The 18,786-nt window shown below is 34.6% G+C and overlaps 1 protein-coding gene across 2 annotated transcripts in view; it reads right to left on the minus strand.

The window, feature by feature from the left end:
- Positions 1–3,837: 3,837 nt before the first annotated feature.
- The window catches only part of LOC121415323 (ADAMTS-like protein 1), a 117,356-nt gene continuing 102,407 nt past the window's right edge, over positions 3,838–18,786 (minus strand). Inside the window, exons 14-23 of one of the 2 annotated variants that reach the window (XM_041608507.1) lie at positions 18,549–18,734; positions 17,435–17,614; positions 16,901–17,054; positions 15,821–16,135; positions 15,127–15,190; positions 14,320–14,533; positions 13,740–13,919; positions 11,909–12,062; positions 11,221–11,236; positions 7,305–7,392 (exon numbers count right to left, since the gene is read on the minus strand). In XM_041608507.1, the coding sequence (XP_041464441.1) occupies positions 11,226–11,236; positions 11,909–12,062; positions 13,740–13,919; positions 14,320–14,533; positions 15,127–15,190; positions 15,821–16,135; positions 16,901–17,054; positions 17,435–17,614; positions 18,549–18,734 (1,458 nt within the window). In that variant the 3' untranslated portion in view covers positions 7,305–7,392; positions 11,221–11,225. Of the gene's footprint in view, positions 7,393–11,220; positions 11,237–11,908; positions 12,063–13,739; positions 13,920–14,319; positions 14,534–15,126; positions 15,191–15,820; positions 16,136–16,900; positions 17,055–17,434; positions 17,615–18,548; positions 18,735–18,786 lie in introns of both variants that reach the window. The other variant, XM_041608506.1, reaches the window with a different exon arrangement.

Raw genomic sequence — 18,786 nt, forward strand, 5'->3', positions numbered from 1 at the left:
CTACTCGCCGACTCAAGCCAGCATCTCCTCATCCATCCTACTACTCAAGCTGTTTCAACTCATCAATCTCTTCTGGTTTACAGTCCTTTTCATGACTACATTCAAGAAAGATTACTCTTCTCTCAAATTTCCACTTTCTAGCCTATCCATTTCTTTTCTTCTTCTATCCACTGTTTCTATAATACTCCACATGGTCTACCGTAAACCACATCTGCGAATCCATCCATAGTTGATATCATTAGATTATCAGAGCACTCTGCATGCACATATACTTCATTCTGCTACATGTACATGTATTTACAATGGAATTGCCTCATTTAAGACTATATTATGACATACATTTAGACACAAAAAAGTGTATTAGAAACCAGATTGTATGTAGACACTTCAGTGTACGTGTGTATTGACAGGCTTAGGGGGTGTTGCAAGAAAATATTTGTGATCAATCGCAAATAGTCTGTTGCAATTTTCTCTTTATCTCTTCCTCTCCCATTTTCTTGTATCTTTTTGTTCTTGAAGGGTAGGGTTATATTTCCTTTGATAGAGTTATAAGGTTAAAACTTCAATTGATATATTTTTTTTTAAATTAGGTTATTTTGCAACATGTAAAAATACATTTCCAACTACTGTACATTCATACAAGAATCATGTTTGTTTTTGATTTGTAGAAATTTATATTGTGCAAGTCGCACGGTTCATGTACAGACATAATAAACTGCAATATAACAATGTATGCATAACATGTTCAGTGTGTATAATGTTTTTGTGTTTGCTGAATCTTCTAGTCCATCTTTTCATCATGATTTCTTCAAATGTTTGGACAATATCTGTTCATTCCAAAAAAAATGTTTGTATTGCACTTAATAGCAATTCAATGAAACTCTTGCAACTTACATGGGTAAATCTTGACTTATTTAATAGTAATTACCCTTTGCTCTTCAAAGTTTGTACCTACACATTTGGGTGTAAAGCTCAATGACAGTTGCAGTAAAACACTGATTTCGTGAGAAAGTCTGTAAAACCAAGGTCAAGTATTACTATATCATCGTCGATGTAGATCTAGTACAGTTCCAGAAACTGAACTTTGTGAAATCGTAAAATCTAAGCTGAAAAACAATCACACTGAAGATCGCCAACACAGATAGGCACACGTAGGACAGTGTATACTACTTTGCTGAAATAAAGACCCGACGGAAGTGCCCGAATCCGCACTTATTTTACTTATTTCTCAGCAATTACACAATTTCTTCCAGAATTCTTCGGCACATATTTTTTATTCATATAAACAGACACTTTGGTGGTCATTATATTGGATTCTGTAAAAAGTCATTTTGAGATCGTTACCACAACTGGCATTTATCTTTAAATTCAAAATAGATATTTATGAACCCCTTCTGGATGCTGTTTTAGAAACGTAATAATGGAGAATGAAACCCTTTAAACTAGTTGAATTTAAATATTAAGACAAAATTTAAAGAGATCATTTAAAAAAGTCATTTTGAGATCGTTACCACAACTGGCATTTATCTTTAAATTCAAAATAGATATTTATGAACCCCTTCTGGATGCTGTTATAGAAATGTAATAATGGAGAATGAAACCCTTTAAACTAGTTGAATTTAAATATAAAAGACAAAATTTAAAGAGATCATTTAAAATTTTGAGAAAGACTGAATAAATGATAAGAAAGTTAAATTGAGATCACTAATACTTTGTAGCTCCACCCTTTGGTAATGCGACCAAGATCTTTTGTGTTAGAGGGATTGACCTTTGAAAGGTTTTGAGGCCTATTGTCAATCCCACCACTTTCTGTTATTTACTCTATTTATAATGTACCTTTTGTATTCATGTTTGAATGTATTTTTATGCTATTGTACCTGTATTTTTATCAGATTGTGGAAAATAAATAAATCTAAATTTAATCTATTATGTCACACAAAGGACAAGCACAACTTCCCCTACTTCCCTACTTTAGTCCATATTTTACCTATAAATTGTTTTTCTTTTATTCGATCTATCGCCAGACGAGATGTTCTTTTTTTCATTAGGGGACATATCCAAGTGGTTTCACATATCATGTCATGGATGAAATATTTGATCTTGTTCTTAGATTTTTCTGCTTTCATACAAGCTAATTTGGTCCAAGGGTTTCATTGTCCTTTTAGAATGACTCAAAGTTATCTGTAATTTCCAGTTCCATGTGCACTATAACATATCACACCATTACATTGTACAAGAGAGGAAGAGGACTGCTTTGTATTTATTCACACTATACATTTTCGATACAATTTTTTCATATAGATGCTTAACCCTGTCGAGGCCGGGGTATTTTGGGAGATCACATGGGGGGGGGGGGCATCGCAGCCCCCCTTGAGATATCGGCCGTCGATCGCGTGATCATGCCAAGAATTGGCACGCAGGCTGTATGAGACAATGTACAAAATTGGATCGCAATTTATTTCATGCAATTTACCGTTCAGTGACTATATGCTTAATTAGTATGCAAAATCATACTTTCCCTTTAACTTCCTAAATAACCCCAAATGTTCTAATTTTTGGTATATAAACTCTTTATGGTGTTCTTAGCAAATTACGTGAAAAAAAAATTGCGATATCAGAAATTCTTTTTATGTACTTCTTTGTTTTCTCGTATAAACTGTGTCGGGGACTCTTTTGAGATCATAAACAGCATTAAATAAATCCATTCAGACCATCAAAAGTTAATATCATACATTTATGATTTTTGGATGAAAACACAATTAGCATTGGCTTTGTTCACAAAATCATGTTTTTGAGCAATTTATTGTCTGACATGCACTTACATAGCATTGCATAATTTCGGAACTGTGTATGCGGGTTTCGTAAAATTGATCTCAAAAGTTGTGCAAGATTTGAAAGTAAAAATTCAGCAAGTGGCACTGTCAAAAACTTTCGAACAGCAAAAATATTGCGCAAATCGTTGGGAGCCCCCCCCCCCCCGATAGATATGGTTAAACATGGTTTCAAATTACACTTAATTCTTTGTGAACCAGCCCCCTTCTTCTAACCCATCACCTGTTTGGCCTCATTGTATGTTTACCATTCTTGAAACATAGAAAACTTGATTTTGATTAGCTGCTGAGCCCTATTGCCATGGTAGTTGCTATAGTATAATGGCAAGAGTAACAATAATTAATTCCACATGTCCATCAATAGCTCATTTTCCTATGCATTATTATCCAAACGTCGTTTGATTATTTTTCAGGCGGTGTGGTGAAATACTTTTGAAAATTATTGTAAACAATAAAAGAGCCTGAAACTAATCCTGGGCCTTGTTGCACAAAAGTAACTATCATAGTAATTTTGCCATCTAAAAGTATTTTCCATGATTCTGATTGGTTGTAGAGCATTGTTACCATATTAGTTATATGTACCATTAGGTGGCATAGTTAGCAAAATTAAAAGATTAACTTTTCTGCAACAGAGCCCTGGAATATTAAGAAGAATGCAGAGTATGGGATAAGTGAAAAAAAAATGCAGTTAATACAATGGAATAACCACTATTTTGTATTCCATGTAGTATACCAGAGTCATTGGCAGTGAGCTAATGCGGGTGACTGTAATTAACTGAAGTGTAAAAAAACCTCTCTCAGTTGGGGTTTAAACGATCTCTAGTGTTTCCAAACTCACTCTAGTGAATTCAGGCCTTCGAGCCCAGTAATGAAGCAAGGAAGATTATGTCCAAGAAAGTGTATCCATGCCCAAAGACAAAGTAAAATTGGATGATAAGCTCCATATTCATAATTCTAAAATTGTAGGCCTATACACTATGAGATAAACACTGTACAAATTGCATGATTCGATTCATTACCATTTATTAAATATTTCAGCCACAAAAGACAGACATGGACAATTTCCTGGCAATCAATCATACGAACAAATCAAAACTACCCTCCATAAACATACTCTAATCATCAAAAATAATTAAAATAAGAATATCAGTGTTTCACTTTTGTAAAGTAACGTCCCAAATTCACAAATAAGGTCTTTTCAAACCATGGCAAAACCCCCTGCTTCTCATGCATGCAAATAAAATCCAACCCAGTTAGAGGTTTTCTTGAAATGTATGCATGGTCATTTTATTCTCATTGATGTTTATTAAAGTTTAGAGAAGGGGTTTCATCTCCTGTGGTTTGAATCTGTGAATTTAGGTCAAAACAGTCTTTCCAATGAGTACATGTAAGGATGATAGACCTTAATCACCATCATTTCAATTACTAGTCCATATAAATAACTTTTATTTGTAATAACCATTTAATACTTACATTTAAAATACACAAAAGAGACTCCTCTCATAACTACAGATCAAATAGCCATGTATCAACATCAAAATATTTACAAAGTGTGCTAAAAGCTAAAACGGGGACACTTAAATGCATGTATGCACAGAATTAAGTTAACTGCATAGACATGAATACATACATTTGCATCTTAGTAAATTAAATAATATATATCAAAATTCATAAACTCTCCATGAAAGGTTTTTATGGTGAAAATGAAATGTGGAAGTGCTGGGATACAACAGAGTTTAGAGTGTTTGACTGGGCCACTATTATTACACTTCACAAATCTACACAAAGCAATGACAAAATACCAATGAATTCATGATGCAGTCATGAAAGTCACAACAGCATCTAGGAAGACAATATGAGTATATGATACATGTATACATACAAAACAATCCAAACAAATCTATCTGCTAATATAATACGTGCAAGGTGGCAGCACAAAAATATGTTCATTGATAGCAATAGAAGGTAATTTTAATCCCACATTTCTTTTCTTTCTTCAACCACAGAAACTTGATATTCCATTTTAATATGGTGACATTATGCAAAATCAAAACAGATGAATATTAAGGCACAAACTAGAATTTCATTTAGGTATAAAGTTTTTGACTGTTGTATTAACAAATGGCAATCAATATTCCAAAAATGTGTCTTTTAAATATTTTTTTTTATTTGTGGTCAAAACAACTGAAAGAAAAATATGAAATTCAAGTTGAAATATAATTAGACTTCACCACTTCGTCAACTGTACTGAATTTTTAATGAATAAAAATTTCAAATGGGGCTTAAGGAAAGTTCATTGGTTCGCCATGATGTGAGCACCAAGATGGTTAAATAAAACAAGATGTATAAATACTCAACCATTATTTGAGGATTTTTATATATTTCTTCTTCACTTCAATTAATGACCATTTCTTATCTACACAATTTGAAATACCATTACTGGGAGAGGCTTAGAAAATATATTGCTGTAAATTCTTATACATCGGGTAAAATAAGCTAGATCTATTTTTACAGAGGGCTAAAACCGCAACAAGTTGTCATATAATACTAGATCCTAAACAGCACCATATAAATGATAATGACAATAAACAAATAATCATAATGATACTACTACTGGTACTGGAACAACCAACTGAATAGTGTGCAGTGGTATGCATGTATATATACCTACCTCTTCATAGATCCATTAATTAATGTTTATTTATGCCAAAACAATCTATCTAGTCAGCAGGGTGCTACATAACTTTATAGAAGCACTCGCCCTGTCGGGCAAGCAAATTTTGAAATAGTTGGAATATACTTGCCAAAAAATTCTATTGCGCTTGCCCGAAAAATCCTTGAAAAGAAAGTTTTACCTCTTCAAAATAAATATTGTGGTTTTATAAACCACTGATCTGTTTTTTTTCTCTCACTTTTGACATGAAGTGATGTTCCTTTTCCTTGCATTTCTTTTTCCAAATTGATTTTATCTTGCCCGCCATGACCAAATTTAGGGTTGATATATCATATCGACCCTAATTTTGGTAATTCTACTGTGAGAATTTTGCTTGCCCAATTCGCGGGCAAGTAGTTTTGGTCTTTACTTCAAAACACTTGCCCGACTTTAACTTCAACTTGCCCCCGGCATTCAGGCAAGTGCTTATGTACATGTAGCACCCTGCTACTCAGGTCTCCCAGGAAATAATGACCTTCAAGTACTGTTGATACTTCTCTCATACGATCCTTCATTCCAAAGATTTCCTAACTCTAATGGACTTCATGCAAGTAATGGAATTTATCATACCTTGTTCTATATTAATATCTAATGAAGAATAAAAGCTTCCAAAGTCTCCTTTCTTCTGTACAAAAAGTTAACTTTTTAGTTTTAATTCCCAATACCCATTAACAAAAGTTACATAGATTATACTTGACTGAAAAGTTTGGATTGATATGATTTCAGAAAAGAGTGCCAAAGATTGGCTCTTTTATGAAAATTTTGAAGGGTAAAAGTGGAGAACAAATGCTGAAAATCAACTTTTTATACTTGAATACACATAAATTTACTAATGCTTAATGTGTTGTTTTGTATCATTTTGATGAGAGAGAGTATGGCATGTTTTGTGAATTCTTGTTGAACTGAACGTTTGGTTTTAATATGCGACTGGATTATAGATAGCCAAATGAGATACAAATCTTTCACATTAAATGAATAATTTATTAAGAAAATATGCATTTGATACAGTCCAAAGGTTAAAATGGATTTGTTTTCTTTATTAAAACCAGAGGGTCTATTTCATAAAACTTGTTTTCATCAAAAGATACTGAAATCATGCAACTTGATTGACAGAAGATGAATTTGTTATAGAAATTGTGCATTTGTTGTTGTTATACGACAACAGGACCGAGGTTCTGAAGTAACGAATATAGAAAATAGGCTTCAATATGATCTCAAACAAACATGAAAACTTCATCAACAACAATGCACTCATCTTTTCTATTTGTGAGCATGAATGTGCCAAGAGGACATTTTGCTGACAATCTTCATTCTATATAACAGCATTAAAAAGTTTCAACATTATTGGCTATCCATAGTTAGTCAAACATTTCAACCAAGGTTAGAATGAAGTCAGAGTTTAGAATACAGGGGTAAAGTATGACTTTTCTCTGCTCCCTCTCTTATTGCTGAAAACAGCAGATACAAGTTCTGGGCGCACAAATTGCTTAAATAGTATTTTTTTTTAAGTGCAGCTAGAAAAAGCGTTGGGGAAAACCAAACACCTGTACGTCGTTCAGCTGTTGATGAGATGTATTTTCATAAACGTGTATATACAGGCCAATAAAGCTTTAAATCTAGCATATAAACAGGGCTGGTCTAAAGTACACAAATACTATATGGTCAATCAAGGGTTGTTCACATTATCATATGCGACTGGTTGCAATGCTGGTTTTTTTTTTTTGCTGAGTGGGAGACATCAGCCGTATGATTGACAGGTTTTACAGCACCGGCGTTGGTAGCTTGGATTGTTGCACATCTGCAGTCTGTGTACAAGACTACAATATGTTCCTTCATCTAGGCATTCCTCTGTAGATTTAAACAAGAAAGTAAGAACGTTATATTGCATAAGATATTTTTTAGATGATTTTATCGCCATAAACCAATCATACAGGAAAAAATAGATCAGAGACTGTTCCCCTTGGGTAAAATATGCATTACATAGAATGATATAATTATTGCTATTTCAAATGAATCTCATTATAACAAAGTAATTTTAGATCAAACATTGCAATTGAAATGTTAAAAAAAAATTTCAACAGAAGTATTAATAATTTCACTTGTTCATTGTTGCTCGTTTGAATCTATACACAACAAAAAAAAGTGCCTTAACAAACATCAATAATTTCCGAACCAATGCGAGTTTTTGATATATTTTTACATGAGCGTGTAGGTAATTTTATAAGCTACCCTATGAGTAAATGTTGTGGATGTATCTTACGTCATGCTTCAGTGAGCACCGTCAGAAGGCAAAAATGTCACTTTTCAAAAGTCACAAGCAAAATATCACGACTTTGATTCCATTGTAGGGTACTTTCTAAAAGACGATACAACCTTTTAAGCTAAATTTCACGGTTGAATAAACTCAAGTCCAAATTTGCTATAATTGGATTTTTACACCTTTCTTTCAATAAAAAATGCTAGAATATGATGACAGTTATTTTGGGGAAGACTATCTCCAACAATATTCACCGTTTCACGGTTCAATGAACATTTATTGGAAACAAAAAATGCGATTTTCAAATATCGTAGACAAGTATTGCTTCATTTTTCTAACTGAAAATGATCTTTTCTCAACTTTTTTGTTATGTTCATGACCAATTAACATGCTTCAATGATTCAAAGGTGTCAAATTAAACATTTACGCTTGAATGAACATGTGAAATGTGATTAGCTCTTTTTTACGTTATTGGAAACACTGCAATTTGTAACTATGGATATCTGTCACACAACTCCTTGCACAGTTCATTTGATTTGATTTTTATGAAAATCCCGATGTTTAATGCATCAGTGAGCACACAATATTCGAAAATTATGCAAATGAGAAGAAAGTTCAAGGCCTTGGCCCTGCTCTGTACCGAATCGAATGGTTATTTTGGTGTGCGCATACTTTGGATAGTGTTACTCTGAAGCCATGTGCGAAGTTTCATGAAATAACTGTTGGCAGAAGTAACAAAAACCGTCCATGAAACAAACCCTCATTTCATATTTGTTAAAATTTTGACTTCCTCTCTCATAGACTTGTGTACATTATGGGTGCATATGTTTAAGCATACGTAAACCCCTTATTCAATATGGTGGAACTTTTTTTCAAGACTGTCTTTAGCAATGTCGTTTGGCAGTAATGTTTATCAACCTATGGGCAGAATTCTGTGCAAAAATGAAATCGATTTGTTTGTTTATGGATGAGTGAGCACGCATCAAAGTGGGAAAATTGGTATTTTCAATGTCACAGACTCATTTTAAAGGGTAATAAAGTGAATATTGGGGGCAAATTTGTTTGAAAGGTGTCTTTAAATGCTGTTGTTTTTATCATCCATCATTTCTATCACCAAACACTTTCCGAACTTCAGCCATTTCATGGTTGAGCGAGCACATTCGAAAATTTAGGAATGAATACTCTTTATACTGCATAAATGTATTCTTTTCCTAACAATTTCTCAGGATCAGTTGAATGTATGGACAGATCAGTGGTGGATCCAGAATTTAAATTGGGGGAGGGGCCTATAATCTGGGGAGCCATCAACATTTTCAAATTTTAACATGATCTAACAAGATGTAAAATATAATACCCCCAAAACCCTATGACACGTCACAATACAGGGGCCGCAGAGCAGTTTTCGAAGTGGGGGGGGGGGGGGCTGACCATGCCAAAAATCACAATCGTATTACATTTTTGTACTTGCTTATGGAAAAAAGTGGGGGGGTTTGAAGCCCTCAGCCCCCCCCCTCCCCGCTTCCGCGGCCCCTGCAATACATCGTGCTCACTCAACCATGAACATACGATATCAAAATTTGGTCTGAAATGGTTAAATGATGGATAGTAAAACAGCATAACACTATAAAGTTCACCTAAAAACAATTTTTGCCCAACTTTGTATTTGCACAATCTGAAAAACGACTCTTGTGACTTTCAAAAATGGTCATTTTTAATTCAATCTTTAATTACTCATGCATGACTCAACCGATCAATCTCATTTTTCCCCAGGAGTTGCTTAATGAGTGTATAAAACCACCCATGAAATATCATATCTCAAAATAATTCGGTTCAAAAGTTACAGCAGTTTGATTTAGGGGGGACTTACTTTTTTTGTTGTGTATACTTTAATGCCTCAAAATTATGGTGACCTGATTGCTAGCTGAGTAAATCATCAATTGATGTTTGCTAGTTGCAGAAATTTCTCTAAATATTTCTGCTTGAAAATGTCCTTTTACCAGGGAAAGCATTGTGGAGTCAATACCATGACAAACCTATTTTCTATTATAATTAATTTAATCAGAATTTTTCAACATCTCTTACACATGTTTCACATTCTTATGGGTACTGTGGAATCCAATGATTCAAGCCAGTGGCGGACCGTGACCCGGAGGATCGAGACAATTGATTAGAGGGGCACTGTATTGTTTGTGAACAATGCTGTGCCCCTCCAATGCTTTGTCTCCTCCGGGTCGTGGTCCGCCACTGATTCAAGCTGAGTTTCCCATTAGATTTTCTGAGAGTTAGTGAGGATTAAAATCTCCATGTCAATAACCTTTTCCCATTACACACAATTGGAGTAAAAGAAAGTGAGATCATCCATACACCACTGAAAAAAATTTTTATTAGGCAGTGAGTAAAATCCTGTACTCCACAATGCAATTGAGACGCAATAGATTATTGAAAGAAATTAGAAAATTATTGTAGAAATTATAAAAAAACAGTTTACAGGAACAGAAATATTAAAAATGCATAAGATTTTCACAAAATAAAGTTGATAGAGGCTTCAGACAGCTTTCAAAACAACAAATGGTATAATCACCTGAAAAGTACCAAAGACATGGGAATTGAGAAGGGGATAAAAGTAGAAAAAGAAAATAATGATTCTCGACTGCACACAATTTATGCTTCTGCCATTGCCAGGTCTGAAATATACTGCCTGCTTAAATTTCATAATCTCATCTGATTGCCATCCCACTAGCATTCTCCAGCCAAATTAAATATTGATTTGTCCATTAGGTCTATCTATAGGACATTGTGCATCGGTTCATGAATTTTGATGACCTCATGACCCCTAAATCACATCACTTCATTGTTACCTCCCCCTCCCCCATGCACATATGAGCAAAGACAGAGAGCAAGCAAGTCATGAACTTATGCGACGTTGTACGTTGACTGGTGACCTTTGGCATCATGACAAAAAAATACAGTCAAATCATTATCATTTCAATATGCATGCATGAGCTAACTTTGAAGTTGATCCTAAAAAGATTCTTCAGTAAACAATATAGAATGGTATAATTAAATAAATATAATGATCTATATGACCTTTGATCATTGATCTTAACATCCTTAATTTCTCAGATTATTATTCTAAATAAGTTTGAGGCCGACTCCTCAATAGGTTCTTTAGTTACTGAGAGAACAAAACGGGACATTAGGACAGACAGATGGATGGGTAACTCTATGGTGGGTTGAGGCATAAAATTAGAAGGGTTAAAAAAGAAATGTCATTCTTAAACTTACAAAGGGATTAAGAGATTTTAAAAAGGATAACCAATGCACACCACTTAAACTTTGGTTGAAAAATATTATGACATTGAAACTGAGAGAAAGCGAGATGGGTGGGGCAAGATAAATATTTACAGCAAACTTATTACCAGCACTAATAGGTTTCTGAAAATAAAAGAAAAAAATATTTAAAAACACGTTTTAAAGAATATTCGGATATTATGTTTAAAAGTCTCGTAATTTTATCTTATCTTGAAACAGCAATTGCTAACAACTAAATTAAGGTGGATGTAAATCAAATACTTTTAATATATTAAAAGTCAAAGTAATTGATAAATCTGAGCTTATGCAAATTACTTTAGAATAATTCCATTAATTCATCTTTTACATCATGCATAAACAATCTTAGTTTGAATGGAGTGCTCGTCATGATACTCACAGTTTTTTCACATGAAAATATATGATTTCATGGGCAATTTTCATTTTTTACATACAACTATGGCAACTTTGCCATTATTGTTACTATCATGGAATTCTTGATTGTGATTGGCTGCTGACCCCTTATACCATAGTAGTTACCACAAAAGCAAAGTTACCATATTACTTAACTTTTTTATGAAACAAGAGCCTGGGGCCCATTTCACAAAAAATTGTAAAATAACAAATTTGCAATTACAGTTCCCAGCTAATGAAATCAGAAAATTTGACTGGCTGATGGTAAACTTGTTAGAGAAGCTGTGCAATTGTTATTCTAAGAATTCTTTGTGAAACTGGGCCCACGTGTGCTATATAGTCAATGTTCCACAATATCCCTTGAAGTTTCCACGCTAGTCTTACCATTAGGACAGGGATCAAGAAGGCATTTCTTCATGATATGAGGTTGACCAAAGACAGCAGCACAGATGGAACTTTCCATCCTCACCCTGGTCTCTGATGTAACACATCGTACCTTACGCCTCTGAACAGCATTCACTCCACAAGATGATGAACACTGGAACCAAGATAAGTTGGAATTTTAAACATAGGACTTTTTTTTAATTGAGTTTTTCCAGATATACAGTGCATCCGAGAAAAAATGAAACTGAGATTTAGTGATGATTTATCATAACTTAATCATAAATAAAACAGACAAATGACCTACCAAAGTAAAGCTTAGAGTCTCCTCTTTCATCTGATATTAAGATTATTCCTCATTCACACTTGAGTGAGCAAAAGCAGTTCAAAGAAAGGATTCCAAAAACTCATTTGGCGGGGGTATCTAAATTTAAAACAAAAGTCACATGACTAAAAAGTTCAATATCTGCTCCTTTATTTGATACCTTAATCACAAAAAATGGTCAAGAAGTAAAAAAGTTATGATCCCTCGAAACAATGCTTGTATTTCCATAATTTCATTAAATAAACATGTTTTCACCAGTTTCCCACAGAAGCTATCGCACGGTAACAAAATAGTTAATGCATGGCTGATCGTCAACAAAACGGAGCATCGAGTGGGTTTGAATGCTGGCCTGTAAAACCTCTTCATTTATGAAATTATTGAAATTCAAGCCTTATTTCAAATAACCAGAACTTTGTTATTCCTTGACCATTTTCTTTAATTGAGGTATGAAATTAAAGAGCAGATATTGAACTTAATAAAAATGTGGTTTTCTCTTTAAAACCCAGATACGGCCCGCCAAGTGACTTTTTGGAATCCCATTTTCAAATTGTTTTTGCTCACTCATGCGTGAATGAGAAATGATTTAAGTAATTTCAGATGAGAGAGGAGATTCTAAGTTTTAAATGGTAGGTCATTTGTCTATTGTAATTGTGATTAAGTTATGATAAGTCATCGATAAATCTCGGTTTCGTTTTTTGTGGGATGCACTGTAGAAGCTAAAAAGTTGTTTCACATAGAGTCAAGCAGGATTTAAAATCATCCAAACTTCTAACAAGAACACAATACCACGTGTATGAACAGACCTGACAGCAAGTACCTCCAGAACATGACACTAATGCAAGAAGGTGTCTTGCCACTCAAAATTTATGTCTGATCTTTTACATTTTGTATTGAATCATTGCATAGACAGTTTTACCAATATACAGAAAACTAATATATTTAGAAACCGAAGGATAAGTTCCATTTGATCATTATTCATTTTAACAAAATTAACTTTTTTAATAATTGAATTGCATATGGATGACTCAATTTATTTTCAGTGTGAAATTAAATAATTGTGATATTGCTTCAAAGACAAATAACTAAATGATAACACAATAGCTATGTCTGGTATTACACAATGTTTGCTTTAAATATATAATTAACCTTTCCACAATTATCTCTCAGTAAGTCATCTGCCCCCTTAAATAATATACAGTAATATACAAAATTTATAGAGCGCTTTATACATAAGTAAAGCACTAAGAAAGAAGGGGGGGAATATAAGATATCCCCAAAAAAGAGCAACAAAGGAACTGAAAGTGAAAACACCATTTATAAGAAAAATTAATTATACATACAAATACAGAGATAATCGGTGAATACACAACTTAAACATAACAGGCCGACAATCATGTATGTAAATTTAAGAATAATAATCATTATTATCATCAAACATCTAATATTATTGCATGGCATGTAACTTAGCTCGATTTATACAACTCAAAGGAATGAAGGGATAATACTTACACTGCTCCATTTTGTAACAAGCCACTTTGGCCTGCATTCGTCATTGATACACAGCCTCTCATGGAGGGGTTTAGAAGCCACTGGACACCTTTCATCAGTGAGTATATCAAGGGATGCACTACGACACAAGACTCCTCTAGTCTGCAACGATCGCCTTACGCCAACACACTCCCCAGTACACTGTACATAAAGGAAAGCAAATTAATTTCCGAGTTCTTTCCTATTCCAATACTGAATGGAACTTTCTTGTTAAAAAGCTGTAAATGGAAAAATGTATATGTGGATGGTGTTCGATGGAAAATACAATGAAACCATAATGAGTTAAGCCATTGATAATAATAAAACTCTGTATTAATGAACTGTTAATAAGGAAATTTAAGTCAAATGTTTTTTAAAGTTGATACTCTTTCAAAATTCAAAGCAGAATCGAATTACACACATTTGTCAGGACAGTAGGTTACCTTTTGATATTCAGCAGAGTTTTGGAGAGCAGATTTAAAGACTTCAATCAATGATAGTTAGAAAAATATATAAGCACTGAAAGATTAATAATATTTCAAAGTTCTGTACCATCATTTACCTGTGACCAAATACCAGCGACCCAATGGTTTTGACACGGATGTTTATTACATTCCTTGCGTGTGATCGGCTCTTCAAGTCCAACACTCTTACATATCCCAGCATCCCTTGGTTTAGATCGGCCGACAAGATTGTTCCTCAGACATCGGACTTCTCTCGTTTGCCAGCCGCCATTACAACTAGCAGAACACTCACTCCAACTACCCAGATGCCACCTGTATTGGATAAAATCAAAATGATTGCAAAAGCTTGTAATCAATTATCATATCCAAACAAATAACTACATAAAAATAATGAATGACTTTGAAGTTTTTCCCCCTCAACAAAAAAGTGACACTGGTAGTCAGTCTTGACGACAAACTGAGTCATTATCATGAATCGACAACAAACGTGTACATGTACCTGTGCTTGATGCCAGACAGTATTTTCTTTGCTAAATCACAATTCTAATGTCAATATTTGACGAATAATTAGTCTGTGTGGGGGCAGCATGATCTAGTGGTTACCTCTTTTGTCTTTCAATCACAGGGACATGATTGAAAGACATGTTCTAATCCCAGCCATGACATGTTTTCCTGCAGCAAGAAATTCACCCACATCGTGCTGCATTCAACCCAGGGGACGTGAGTGGGCACCTAGCAGAATTTATTCCTTGAATGCACTGAATGCTGGAATGCAGCTCAAGCCAAAGCCAGGGTGATAATAATAATGCGCCTCAGAGTAGATTATTTCCAGATGGATATCGCTATACAAATGTCTATTATCATGATTAATAGACATGTTGATATGGAGAATGGTGAACACTTACCTTATATCGTCATTACTGGTAGAATTGGGCAAAGCTTGGTCAGATGATTTCTCATATGTTGGTACTAAAAGGCAAAAAGAGGGAAAAATATGAAATAACAGTAAACACCATGCACATTATCAAATAATATGCAATACTCGGATTAAGTGGTTTATAAATGTTGCATATCATTAAATTTGTTTGATCTACCTATCTCTTTATCAAGTATAGCAGTACAATATTTGTTTATAGCACTATCCCTCATCAGGAAATAGGAAAATCTGGTTCCCAAACTCTATGCTTCTATAAGTTATTAGTAATTTTAGCAGCATGCTTCAAAATAAGTGAAACCACAAGTTTTCTTTCTAAAGTGGAGGTGTCATGGTGTAGTGGCTCAGTTGTTAACTATTAAACCAAGGGTTCGAATCTCATCTGGCGCTAATGACCTTTGGCAATTAAGGCACTTATCCACATTGTCACTCTCCACCAAGGTGTTCAATGGGTACCCGGTAGGATGTGAACATCAATGTGAAGAGATTGGCACCGATAAACGGTTCCCTGGCGAGGATACTCCCCAGGGAGTGGAGGTGGTGAACTCTATGTGTGGAACAGTGATGGATCCTATGACTGGGGTAGTAATAATTGCAATGTAAAGCACTTAGAAACCAAGGTATGAAGGGCTATATAAATGTTATATACATGCAATCATACTTACATCCAGATCTAACATGAAGTGTAATGGTCTCCCTCTGATCACCTGCTCTGCATGCGTACACGCCAGAGTCTCTTTCTTCAACATACTTGATGCGGAGTATACCACCCGACACCACCTTAATCCTAGGATCCGTGTCTTCTATGGGTGACAGTCCCCTCTCCCATATCAGCTGGCTCTTCTTGAAGTTGACCACGGGGCATTTGATAGTGACCACGGTTGATTCGTAGACATAGGCTTCCTGACCAATGACAAGTCTCACTTTACTGACCAGCCCAGTCTGGTAGAATGTAGAACGATTTGATAGGATCTCAATATCTGTTTTATAAGAGAGGATTATCATTTGTGTTAGATTAAGTAATAATTCAACAATATGCCAATGTGTACAAAAAAATAATTATCTTACTTTGTTATACAATTAAGTCTTTGCTATTATAAGAATGTGATTATACTGCATTTGAAGCCTTTAGGAGAAAAAAGAATTAGAATGTTTCATGCATACATTTTTTAATGAAAAAAAGAGGTCCTAGAATGGACCCTTGAAGAACTACAAAAGGAAAATGAGAATAAATTGAAATTCAAAGGCTTGAACTCAATAGTTACACTGCTTTACATTTTTCTACTGCCATTTAAAGACTACAATGTACAAATTTTGTTTACAGCAACATCTCACTATGTATATGATACTTCTTGGTAGAAACTAGTAATCCTTCTTTGTACTGTGCATCTTCTATGAAGCATAAGCTCAGTTACATTGGCCCAAGGATGTGTGTTGAATGTTTACATCAATAGTATGATCATTTCTTTTCAACATGTTTTAATCATTCTCTATCACAATACTAAAAACTTTGAAATTTAAATAGCACCTATATTGATATCAATAATTAACACTTCATCTTTGGCAATTGAGTTGTTTGAGCAAATGATCAACAACAACAAATGTTTAATTCCTCAGGAGTCTAACTTAGCAAACATGACTGCCCTATTCATGGCACTACACTACTTATGGTGTTCTCAATATTCACAATCTTTTCTGATAATAAGAAAAATTAGTTTTGACAATTGTTTGATCCATCATCTTACCGGTACATTTTGCTAAATGACAGGTCACATGATCAGCTGGTCTTCTGTCTGGCATGCAATGTCTTTGATCAATGTAAACCTGTGTGCCATTAGCAAGGATTCTTCCACACAACACAGAACGAAGCTGAATACCGGCTCCACAGCTAGCAGAACACTGAAGAGAAAAATTATAATGCACGATAATTTCATTATTTACTGTAATTAGTGAATTTCAAGGTCTTCATTGTTCTTGCTTACTCTTCAAATGAAAAAGATCAAGTGTGGTCATTTTGAGAAATGTATTGATATGACTCTACATTCTTTATCAGGCCAAGTGTGATGGGCAATATGAAAAACAAATCTTATAAGAATAAACTTCACACAAACTACAAATATTCCAAAGAAGTGATTCAACAACTAAATAATAGAAATTATGTTTCAACAGATACATGTACAAGCGTAAGCGTAAAGAAGAGTAAGAAATGTTACCAACTAAACATTATTCTTCAGGTATTGTTTTTATTTTGTTGTCAGTATATCAAGATAATGAATTACCTGTGAAAGTGTTTGTATTGTCCACTGAACAGGGCAGTCTATTTCGTTACATGGTTGAGTGTCTGGAGGTGGTGGTATAGGGCATAGCTGAGAATCCAACTCAATCTCCTCACCTACTGGTGTCATCTGATGACATGTCAATGATACCGACTGAACACCGGTCCCACAGCTCTGGGAACACTGCAGAAGGATCGAAGCATGGATGTAACAAAAGAGTTATCTCTCTTGTTACATATTTGATTATCATCATCATCACCACCACCACTACTGCTGCCGATACATCACCTCATCTCTATCATCTTAATGATGATCACTACCATCACCGTCAAAATCACAAACATCACAACAATAGGTTGTTGTTCGATGCCAACAATGGGCAGATCTTCAAGCTACAGAGTGCAAAATACCGCCGCTCCTGATTATCTTAATGATCTCATCTCGGAATATGTACCCTCTAGAAATCTAAGAATACTGGAAATTGGGATATGTTGACAACTCTAAAGAGTCAAATGCTTATTTGGTTTAATAAAATCTTTGCTAATAGAGCTCCCACTTTATGAAAAGCACTCTTTTTGACAATACGCAAAGCCAAGTCTATAAAAGCCAACCTTGAGACATCTTTATTCTCATCATATTTCAAATACAACTCCACCCCCTTCTGAGTAATAATTCCCTCTGCGCCTCTGAATGAGGAACTAGATAGCAGGTCCACACTATATGCTACAAATCATTTATTATTACAATCATGATATCATCATGACCCCACCACCACCATTGCCACCACTGCCATCATCATCATCCTTCTCAACATCATCACCATCGTCGCCATCATCATCATCATCATCACTGTCACTATCACCATCATCACACCATCAAAGCCATCATCATCATCATAATGATATAAAAAGAGAGAGAAAGTGAAAGAGACAGACAGAAACACAAACACACCCTCACACACACACAGAGAATATCTATAGGCAAAACTATACTAAGGAATAATATGAGATGAGATTGAAAATGGATTGCATACATTCTCAAAAGAAAATATGACATTACAAGAAAAAGAAGAGGTATGGTATGGATGTGACCTTCATTGACACAACCACATCCTTACCGGTGAAGACGCTCTTGCGATCCAGTAGGGTGGACATTGGACATTGTCGCATTCTTCGACTGTATGAGGCACAGGCAGTGGACAGCTGGTTATATCTACTTCAATATCTCCTCCGGTAGGGATGGTCTGCTGACAAGATACACTCCTGGTTTTATTTCCTGCACCGTAACCGCATGTAGCAGAACACTGTCATATCAAAACAATCAAATTTCAATAATTTCATTACTTTAATCAACAT

This window comes from Lytechinus variegatus, chromosome 5 (assembly GCF_018143015.1).
Source record: "Lytechinus variegatus isolate NC3 chromosome 5, Lvar_3.0, whole genome shotgun sequence".
Classification (NCBI taxonomy): domain Eukaryota; kingdom Metazoa; phylum Echinodermata; class Echinoidea; order Temnopleuroida; family Toxopneustidae; genus Lytechinus; species Lytechinus variegatus.